The sequence below is a fragment of the Tympanuchus pallidicinctus genome, unplaced genomic scaffold (assembly GCF_026119805.1).
Source record: "Tympanuchus pallidicinctus isolate F22 unplaced genomic scaffold, pur_lepc_1.0 scaffold28, whole genome shotgun sequence".
Classification (NCBI taxonomy): Eukaryota; Metazoa; Chordata; class Aves; order Galliformes; family Phasianidae; genus Tympanuchus; species Tympanuchus pallidicinctus.
Window position 1 is genome coordinate 854,373 of NW_026294745.1, and position 10,138 is coordinate 864,510.

General features: G+C 54.5%; 2 protein-coding genes and 1 long non-coding RNA gene across 4 annotated transcripts; 2 read left to right on the plus strand and 1 right to left on the minus strand.

The window, feature by feature from the left end:
- The first annotated feature begins 51 nt into the window (after positions 1–51).
- TMEM119 (transmembrane protein 119) lies at positions 52–5,373 on the plus strand. 2 transcript variants are annotated; one of them, XM_052691320.1, is made up of 2 exons: positions 52–2,867; positions 3,951–5,373. In XM_052691320.1, the coding sequence occupies exon 2, from the start codon at positions 3,955–3,957 to the stop codon at positions 4,666–4,668; it is 714 nt and encodes a 237-aa protein (XP_052547280.1). In that variant the 5' UTR covers positions 52–2,867; positions 3,951–3,954; the 3' UTR covers positions 4,669–5,373. The 2 variants fall into 2 exon arrangements, with proteins under 2 accessions (XP_052547280.1, XP_052547281.1); XM_052691321.1 differs by having other exon boundaries at positions 52–2,862.
- Positions 5,374–5,653: 280 nt separating this feature from the next.
- LOC128084788 (uncharacterized) lies at positions 5,654–7,912 on the plus strand. Its single transcript, XR_008208680.1, has 2 exons — positions 5,654–6,082; positions 6,628–7,912. It is a non-coding gene; the product is annotated as an uncharacterized LOC128084788 (long non-coding RNA).
- Positions 6,806–10,053, minus strand: ISCU (iron-sulfur cluster assembly enzyme). The gene is made up of 5 exons (XM_052691322.1): positions 9,947–10,053; positions 9,757–9,870; positions 9,423–9,533; positions 8,604–8,682; positions 6,806–8,364 (listed from the first exon to the last, which is right to left on the minus strand). Exons 1-5 carry the CDS (start codon positions 10,025–10,027, stop codon positions 8,273–8,275), a joined length of 477 nt encoding a protein of 158 aa, XP_052547282.1. The 5' UTR covers positions 10,028–10,053; the 3' UTR covers positions 6,806–8,272.
- Positions 10,054–10,138: the final 85 nt, after the last annotated feature.

A 10,138-nucleotide genomic window follows, 5' to 3' on the forward strand; every position in this document is an offset into this window, starting at 1 on the left:
CTGATGGCAGCAGCAGAAATGAAACCCTCCCAGGGTGCAGAGCGTATGGAGATGGTGATCCCAGGGTTCCCAACCTCATGCTGGGAGTGGAAAAGGTGGTGGTGCTGCAGTGGGTGTGTTTGTGGCTTAACATGCTCCTGCCTGCAGTCAAATGCAATGGGGCAAGGGGATGGCACTGGGGCTGGTAAGGTGCTGCTGGCCTGTATCCCACACCCACAGGTGGTGGTTGTGGGCTCTTGGCCTTGTGTCCAGGGGGAGAAGAGGACTCTGGGACCATGTTGGTCCCACCTTGTCCCAGTGGGGAGGTGTCGGCCATCCCTAGAGTCATCAACCCAACCTCTTCCCTGTGCTCAGCTCTGAGGAGTCACCCAAGCAAGCAAAAATGGCTTACGTTCCTGCCCCACCATAGGACTGTGCCCCTATGTCACCATCCTGGTCCTCCGTGGGCACATCCTTGCATCCCCATCCATGTGCCATTTGGGCACAGCATCCCCACCCCTGCTCTTCCAGTCTCAACATCACCATCCCCAACGTCTCCATCCCCAATCTCCCCATCCCTGTCCCAGCTCAGCATCCCGCTCCCACCATCCTCAGCCCTCTCCCCCCGCCCCGTCCCCATGTCCCCACCACCCTGCTCACACCACCATTTGCAGCATTTGGGCAGCGAAGCCCCTCCCCAAGTGCTGTGCCCCAATGCATCCGTGCCTCGAAAGCAGAGGAGTGGCCATCCCGCTCCCGCCCTGGCCTCTATGTGTTTACATTCACGCTCTGCTTTGAATATTTTCCACCTCGCTCAATGTAAATGTTTACGGTGAGGCTGCAGGGCCGGTGCAGCGGGGATGGCGTGGTGGGGCCACCCCACAGCTGCTCTTCCATAATGACAGCTGTCTGCCATCAGATGGATGTGGTGCCACGCTCCTTGCGAGGGACACGGTGTAGGATGGGATGTCCCCACGCCTTGAGCCACAACACAGGGCAGCGGCCAGGTTGGCTCCAAGGGTAGATCCGTGCTTGGGATGCAGTGGCTGTGCACAGTGCTGGGCAGAGCACAGTGCTGTGTTGTGCAGGCTGCTTTGTGGCTCACTGCTGTGCTGCCCACATGGCCACGCACGCCGTGGTGCAGCCCTGCAGGACGAGGCTCCCCCCCCAGCTATTTTGCTGCCACAGCAAAGAGCAAACCCAACGGAGCAAATTACAAGCAGACCAAGGCCGAAATTTCCCAAATTGCTGGTTGGGCTCGGGGCTGTGCTGAGCCGAGCCCTGTGGGCCCCCACCTTTCATCTGCCCCAAATTACACAGCACAGCCCGGGCGGTGCTGCCCTGCCCAGTCCCCAAAAACAGCATCGTAATGGTCGGTGGGTGCTGGCAGAGGGACCACCCCAAATTGTGCTCTTTGCAGACAGGGACAGTGGTTCAGTGCTCCCCAGTGCTGCTTTATTCCAAATCTCATCACGGACCCATGGTCCTTGAGACGAGGAATGGGGACACACGGCACGTAGTGGGGCCTTGGCTCCATCCCAGGCTCTCCTCTCCCTTTTAGGATTTGCAGATAATTTAAGGTCGGGATAAAGCAGCAGCTGTGAGCAGCCGGCGGGCTGCAGGCAGACGGACAGATGCGTTATTTCTGGGAGAGAGGGGGTGACGCCGGGTGAAACCTGAACTGCGTCGGGGATGGAAATGGGGACAGGGACAGGAACGGAGACGCCCACCCTCATCCCCCACCCTGCGGTCCCAAAGCAGTGGCTTCTTAGGGGGATTCTGGCAGGGTCCCCAGGGAGGCGGGATGCAAATAGCAAGGGGATGAGGTCACTGCTTGAGTTACTTCAGCCGCAACGGAGGGGATGAGGGGCCAAGAAGGGTGGGATGGGTGATGCCCTCATTCTGGAGATGTTTCTGCACCTCAAGGCCACACTGTGAGCCATCAAAAGTCTCGGGGAACCAAGCCCCAAACCCTCCTCATCCCTGTCCCTGTCTTGGTCCCCATCTCTGTCCTTATCCCTGTGGATCTCAGGGTAACACCACCCAACTCTTTCTGTCGTGGGGACACTGCTCTGCCACGGGATGATGGGAGCTATGTGACAGTCTGGCCTCCAGGGAAAGGCCAAAGCTGAAAGGGGGTGGCAGAATGGACATCTTTGGTGTGCCTGGTGGCAGACAGGATGGATAGGGTGTAAGGGGGGATGAGCTGGAGGTGATGGAGGGGGTGAATGAGGTGGACGGTATGGGTGGGCGAATGGGATGGAAGAGACTGATGGGACTGACGGGGTGGATGGGATGGGTAGGATGGATGGGGCAGGTGAGCAGAGCTCTGCATGCAGTTTTGATCCCCTTTTGTCCCAGCGCAGATGCATGATCATGCTTTGCAGGACCATGTGTCCTGAGCCCACATCATGGCAAGACTTAGGTTTACAGGGATGGGATCCAGACCCAGGTTGGGTTGCAGCCAAAGGAAACTGCATGGGGGAAAAGCTCACGTTTTGGGGCTGCATGTAGCCCTGAAGGAACCACGCTGTTAACTCCATCCCTTGCTACAAACCCCTCCTCCCACCCCCCTTTCCTCACTTGCATCCCAAAAAGGAGTGTGGGGAAGGTGACCCCCTTCATTGAGCAGCCCCCAGCCCAGGGCCGCCCCACTGGGAGGGAGCCATAGTGGGCTGGGGGCCGCCTGCCCCTCTCCAGCCTCCCCCTGCTCCCTCCCCAACACGGCCCTAATGAGAACAAGCTGGTCTGCTGCGCACACAGCCAGTGAGCTCAGGGCTACGGCGGGTGAAGGAGGAGGAGAGGAAGAAAAGGAGGAGGAGGGAACGGGACCAGGGCTCAGTGCAGACAGGCAGAGGAGCACGGGACAGACACGCAGTGCCGGTGAGGTGAGCCCCCTGAACCCCAAGTCTGTTGCATGGAGTCTGTTCTCCTCAAAGCTCCTACTTTCTAATGCTTTGTGCTCTCTTTTCTGCTCAAACTCCAATTTTTGGGTGGCTTGATGGCTTTTGGGGTGCAGGATGGGGCTGCAGCTGCTTTGGAGGATAGTATGTCAGCACAGCACCAAAATCTCCAAATTCATGGGTTGCAGAAAAGCAGAGTTGCATCTGCGTTGGTGTGGCAAAGCCCCATCCAAAGGGATGGGGCCACATGGTGGGGATGGGGACAAGGAGACGGCAGTGGTCACCCATTTGGGTTTCGTGTATTGACTCTACAGCTGCTGGCTCCTTTTGCAAACAAAGTCACATTCCTGGGACATGGGATCGCACCCCAATCCTGAAACTGCATCCCCCAAACTCCCAGCAGGGATTGCAGGGCCACCTCCCACCCCGTGCACGCGCTGCTTTAATGCAAACCAGATTTCTGCAGCCAGAAAGAGCTGGAGCGCCAAGAGCTCCGGCTGGAGGCTGAGACTGGGGGGAGAGAACCCCAAGCTGGTCGGGATTTGGGGGTGTAAGGATGGGAGATGGGCCTGGGGGGATGTGCTGTGTCTGGTACCGGTTGAGCTCCTGCCAGCCTATTTATAGCTGAGCTCAGGCTGGGAACCGTTTGGAGTGCGCAGCGCTGGGACGAGCGTTGGGAAATGCGGCGGCTCCATCTGTGTCAGAGTTTCCACTTGGAAACCTCAATTTTCAGGAATTTTCAAACCAGACGAAGGCAGCCTGCAGCCAGCTCTTGGCTCTCACCCTGGTCACCTCGTCGCGCACGCAGCGTCCCCATGACTTGAGCAATCGCGTTGGGCTGCTTTCCATCTATTTTTACAGCGCCTCTTCACAAAACAAACACAAACTTTGCTTATCCTCACCACTGCAGCGAGTCCATTTTTTGCTTTTCTTGAAGAATTTCAGCTGTGTGTGGCTGGGGGTCAATGCGCTGCTTGGGTTGGGGTCAATGCGACGCAGTCTTGGCTTGGGGTTTGGGTTTTTCCTCCAGTAAGCCCTAACGTTTTGCCGTCCCCCTGCTCTCTGCAGGGCGATGGCGGCGCAGCTGCCCGCGTGCCTTCTGTTGGTGTTTCTGGTGGCCCTGGTGCACTCGGCAGCCCCACGGCACGTGGCTGCGTTCCACGAGCCCAGTGTTGGCAGCGGGGATGGAGAGGAGGCCTCTGCTGTGCCCCCCGCCCAACCCGTGACGCCGGGAAGCGGCCCCACAGTGGGGGACGCGGTGGGGACAGCCATCACCAACAGCTCGGCGCCGGGCAACGTCTTGGATGGGTTGGTGGATTTCTTCAAGGAGTACATGCTGCTGGTGGTGGTGGTGGGATCGTTGGCCTTCGTCTTGCTCTTCATCATCTGCGCCGCCGTCATCGTGCGGCAGAAGCACAAGGCGTCAGCCTACTACCCATCCTCCTTCCCCAAAAAGAAGTACGTGGACCAACGGGATAAGACCGGAGGGCCTCGGGACTTCAACGAGGTGCCTGAGAAGGCTCCAGACCCCGACGCTGAGGAGCCCCTGGACTGTGGACGACAGCTGCAGGCTGACATCTTGGCTGCAGCCCAGAACCTCAAATCTCCCAATAAAGCGCCGTTGACCAACGGGGCCGGTGCCCAGGGAGAGCACGAGGGCGGGGGGGAAGAAGGCAGCGAGCATCCCATTGAGCCCCAACCCCTGAATCAAGATGCTGAAGGAGTGGGGTCAGAGGCAACAAACGCAGAGGGCAAGGAGGTCCAAGATGGCTCTCCCAGCACCTAGTGCCAACCATGGACTAGGAGCCGGTCTCCTGGCGGCCCTGCTCACCGCCCACCTGAACGTGGAGGCTCGAAGAAGCCCCGATGAAGCCCCACACCCCCCTCCTTTACCTCCCCCTGACCCCATACAGCCATGGGAGGCCATTTTTGAGCTGCGCTTCGGGCCGTTGAGGAGCTCAGTGCAGCTGAACCCATCGCTTGTGCTCTTCTCCGTGGGTGCTTTCCTTGGATCCCCCCCAAAAATAAAGAGAAAAACCCAGGCTGGGTCTCCCCACCGTCCTCGCACAGCTTTTTTGCAGATGTTATTTTTTGCTCATTATCGCATCCTGGCCCCCAGCCAGGTAACAGGGCATGGAGGTGCCATGACCCACGACTTCATGACCTTCTATGGTGGCCTAGAGACATTGCAGACCCCTCGGATCAGCTGCTCCCATCTCATTCTTCCAACGCCCCTCCCCCCCCCCCCTTCCCCCCCCCAGTGCTTTGTGGAGATTGGAGGCATTTTGGACTTGTTTTGGTGAGAAAAAGAAGGGAAAACCTTAGCCAACCTTAGCAGGAAGCAGTGACAATGCCCCCGTCCTTTTGTTTGCATGTCCTGAATGTCACAGACCCGTCAGAAAGCACAGTGAACAGAGCTCAGAGAGGAGCTGGAGTTTTGCCTTATTTTCTTAACCCCCTTTGCTATGAATAAAGACATCTATTATGCACATTTCTTCCTCTCATGTGTGTTTCTTGAGTTGTCAGGATAGGCAAGCCATGGGCTCAGTGCCATCCTTCCCTGGCAGTGCTTGGGGACATCAGGATGGGCAGGGGAAGCTCTGCACTGCAGCAGGCAGCAAAATATTTTGTTTAGAAAACTGTAACAGCATCCTTCCCAGAGTTATGCTCCCTACAGCTGCGTGCTTGCTGCTGGTGACACCCTCAGAGCCAGGGGACGTTGTTATCACTTGCACAATCTGCATGCAATTCTCAGAAACCGTTATCTAGAGTCACACAGCAGTGCGAGTGGGGAGGGCATGGCGCTGCCTCGCCAGGGTGCAGAGCTCTGGGCTGAGACCCTCTCTGGAGAGATGTACGCAGGCTTGTTTCCTGATCTCACCCTGGTTTGCTTTGAGAATTCAGTCACTTTGCTTTGTCCTGCAGCAGGAAGAGCTGATGGAAAGCAAGAGTCTGCTGTACCAGGAAGGCAGCACATGCCTGTGTCCTCATGTATGGGAAGCATTAGGTCATGGGCTGACCCAGTGGTTGAGCACCTGGTGAAGGGGTGTAGCCAGCCCTGGGAGTGCAGGTGGAAGCAATTCACCTGTGTAACCCTGGGTCCACCCTTGCCTAAGCTCATTTAAGGGCTGGCAGCCACAAAGGAAGCATCTCTACTTGGAGATCATCAGGTTTGATGAGCCCTGATTCTTGGGAAGGGGGTAAGCAATTCTGTTTTTATTGCTGGGTTGTAACTACTATCGTTCTTGGGTTTAAAGCAACTGTATCTGCTGTCACTTATTCTTACACCTCACGTTCCTGTTTGCCTTTATATATCTCAACATCCTGCATCCTTCTACCACTGCAACCCCACACTTACGCATCCCCGTTACTCCAGCTGACAGCATTTTGCAGGGAAACCAAAGGATTCCCCCAAACAGGGACGTGACAGCAACCTACTGAGATTCCCACCTCATTCCTCAGCGCTCTGTGGGGCAGAGGAGAGGTCAGCAGAGCCCCACCAGATCCCTGCAACAACCACAGCGCAAGTGGGAACGCGGCCATCCAGATGCCTTCCCAGCACAGAGTGAGTGCTGGCTTTTTATCTCCCTCCTGCTCTTTGCCCGAGGGGCTTTTATGAGCACAACCAACCCATTCTGTCCCAAAGTGCACGGGGGTGGCTGAAGTTTCCCTGATTATTATTATTTTTTTTGACTGGCAAACCATGCAGTTGCTCCCAGGGAACGACGTGCATTCCTTGTTACAGGTGGGCAACGCCAAGGGCCAGAGTCCAGCCTGCAGCTCAGCAGTATGTGGAGGAATGGGCACAGGGTGGTGCTGAGCTGAGGGACCACAAACCACAGCAGCAAGAACACGTGTCCTGCTGGGCAGATGAGGGCACTGAAAAAATCGTTGCGCTGAAGACAGAAACCAGAACGAGCCACTTATTTTTCAAACTCATTGTTTTTAATGCAGCTGTGAAACATCATATAGGTATGAAAACTGGAAAGGAAGATAGGGCGGGGTGTGGGGTGAGGATGTTTTACATCTGTAAGAGCAGGGGAGGTTTTTCAAGTGTTATTATCTTTTGATTTGAAGATCTGTGGCAACGCTCCCTTGGAAAATAGCCATCAGCGTGAGGCACAGGGGAGCACGGAGGCCTGAAGAACAGAGGGTAAGCCATGCTGTGAGGCCATAAAATGCTTGTTTTGAAATGATGCTGTGCCCCACGCTCCCAGGGAGCCGGCTCATGTGGTGGGTGTGCAAATCTTTCACTTAGTGAGCATTACCCTTGCTCTCTCCACAACCCACCTCTCCAGCAAAGCAGTTTAAGCAGCTTTAGCTGTGCAGATCTGCCAGGCTGTGTTTTTGAACTTCCTTCCACAGCTGAAGAGAATCCAGCCCTAAAACTACTAAAGGCAACAGAGGCTGTCAGAAATAGCATCCAAAATCAGCTCCTGCAGCAGGTAAGGATCCCCTTCTGTCCCTGGCTTAGTACCAAGAACACTGACTGCTAGCTCTGCTTTGGAGGGGATGGGGGAAGTTCAGAAGACACCCCCAGAGAGTACAGACTGATTCCTGGTCTTCCAGGGAGATTCCCTTCAGTATTACATTCCAGTTAAGCTATTTGCATTCTGGGTTTGAATCCTCAGCGTGTATTTAATCTCTGTTAACGGTATTTGGCAAATTGAAGGGTTTGAATGCTTTTAAAAGATGCTCCAACGTTAAGTCTCCTGCTATTGGAGGATATGAGCACAAACAAGACCTGCCAACGCTGCTGGGTCTGTGCTTCCTGGCACCCAACCGCAGCTGCTATGTGCTCACCTCCCACAGTCACACAGTCAGTGCCCTCTAGTGCCTGCTGAAGCATCCCAGCTCCTCCCAGAGAGCAGCGTGACGCAGGGGATAGACAGCATGTGAGAGGTCACAGATTGTGAAACCAAACTCCAACACAGCTGCAGACAAACCACCCAAAACTTACAGACTGTAATGATTTACAAAGTGACCTGCGGATCTTACATCAAGACCAAGGCAATGTTTCCCACCAAACTCTGTAAAACATCAGGCAAAACTATACATTTCCAGAAGAAAAAAGTGCAGCCCTTCCAATGCTGGAACGGCAGGATTCTTTCTCTCTTGAGAAACTACTGGGGTTCCCGGCAGTGGAGCAGCCCTTCACTTCTGACATTTCAAAACCAGTCCCAACAGGACAAAGGCTGCTGAAATACCCACATTCCAGTCATTTAAGCACTACCAGGGTGGCTACACACACAGGAGCAGTGACACATTGTGCGTTGAGTTGTGCGTATTTTACAGCTTCTCGAGTAGTGCACAGGATTCTATTAAAAGCTAGAATAATTGCACTGCAAATTTAACTGGAATGAAGACAACCTCTACAGTCCATTTACAAATTAGTTTGCTTTCTGCTCAGACTCTCCTTTCTTTGGATCCTGCTTCAACTTGTAGTCAGCCAAGGCAGCCTTGATTGCATCCTCAGCCAGCACTAGAGGGGGGGAAAAAAAAAAAAGCATAAAACAATGTCTTTTACAAGACAGACATTTACAGACATTTCAAGAACAGTGACAAGTCACTTAGAGCAAAGAATGCAGTACAAGCAGAAGCAGACAGCAGTACCCACCACTGTGGGTCAGCCTTAGCTGTTATATGTGCAGAAACTTTATTTGGAAAACACACAAAAGCACCAGTGCTCTCAAATAAAGACTTGTTTGATTCTTTACTTACTAGAGCAGTGCAGTTTGACTGGAGGAAGGCAAAGTTCTTTTGCAATATCCGTGTTCTTGATTTTCAATGCTTCATCAACCTGAAATGTATGGGTAGGGTACAGTCATCAGTCACTTTGCATACACGATGCACACACACACTCCACAGGCATTTGCTGCCAGTGTGCTTCAAGGCTCTGGAACCAACCAGACTGACACTGTGAGAAGGCAGTAAAGGATGCTGATGGTGTTCTACCATGAGAAAAGCCTTTTGACAATACCTTTTTATTTTTCTGCTTTTTATTCTGCTTCTCCCAAGCAGCAAATCTGCAACCTACTGTAGGGAACCTCCCTTAGCAGGGGAGTTAAACTAGATGATACTCAGAGGTCCCTTTCAACCTCTATGATTCTGTGAAATGTAAGGAATGTCTCACAGCAAGCAGGGGTGGTTAATAAACCAAAGCACACTACTATCACTGATTGCTCTAGGTCTGTTTACCTTCCATTGTAATACAGAAGAATTCTGCTTGTCAAAATGCCAAAAACATAGAGGTCATCAAAAGACATTCCACTATACAAGTGCTTTCAGAATCAGTGCTCACTACCTGTTTTTTTTATTGTTGTATAGCACAGAAAGCTTCTTCACAGCTTACTGGGGGTTCCCAGAAAAGGCAAACACTGCTTCAGAAATTAGGCCAGAAAAGATTAAACTGCATTCTGAGCTCCTATGTGTACCTAACACTTGGAGTGCACCTCCTTAGACCCATTTCATTCCCTGATCCCAGAGGTAGGTGTGAATATGTAACTGCTCCTCACCGTAGCCTTCAAGCCAAGCCCTTACCGTTTTCCCTTTCACCCACTCTGTTGCCAGCGAGCTGGAGGCGATGGCAGAGCCACAGCCAAAGGTTTTGAAGCGAGCATCAACGATGCGGCCGTTCTCATCCACTTCCACCTGTGAGAACATCAGAGGGGTGCTCAGCTCCACAAAGCACAGGAACCACCCACACAGGGCCAGGGATAGGAGAGTGATTTTAGGGCTGGGGGTCTCTGGATTTTAGATCCTGGGGAGGGACTTCAGTGTCCGCGGGGGCATGACGGGGAAATCTATGTCACAGCATAGGATGGGAGACAGCTGCGAGTTGGGGCCTCGCAGCGGAACCCCAGGCTCCCCTCACCTGCAGCTTCATGACGTCGCCGCAGGCCGGGGCGCCCACCAGGCCCGTACCCACGTTCTTTGCGTTGCGATCGAGAGAGCCCACGTTGCGCGGGTTCTCGTAGTGATCCACCACCTGCGAGATGAACGCATCACTGACAGTCCCCAGAAGCCGCTATCGGCTCCTCACAGCCCTCCCCGCCGCCCCTCACCTTCTTATGGTAGCCCACCCCCGCCACCGCCCCCCGCCCGGGCCGCAGCAGCGCCGCCCCCGCCGCCCTCAGCGCCGCCATCTTGCGTCTGCCCGCACCTGGCAGCGGCGCACATCCCCTCCTTCCCAAGGACCTCAGCCTGCCAAGGCCCCGAGGTGTCCGCGGCGCCGCCTGCGCCGCCGACGAGACTAC

Excerpts from the sequence above, each read along its gene's own strand:
- TMEM119 (XM_052691320.1), top strand. The coding sequence starts at position 3,955 with ATGGCGGCGCAGCTGCCCGCGTGCCTTCTGTTGGTGTTTCTGGTGGCC.
- ISCU (XM_052691322.1), bottom strand. The coding sequence starts at position 10,027 with ATGGCGGCGCTGAGGGCGGCGGGGGCGGCGCTGCTGCGGCCCGGGCGG. Across the intron at positions 9,534-9,756 it reads GCGACGTCATGAAGCTGCAG|GTGGAAGTGGATGAGAACGG; the intron begins GTGAGGGGAGCC and ends ATGTTCTCACAG. Across the intron at positions 8,365-8,603 it reads AGTCAAACTGCACTGCTCTA|TGCTGGCTGAGGATGCAATC; the intron begins GTAAGTAAAGAA and ends CCCCCCCTCTAG.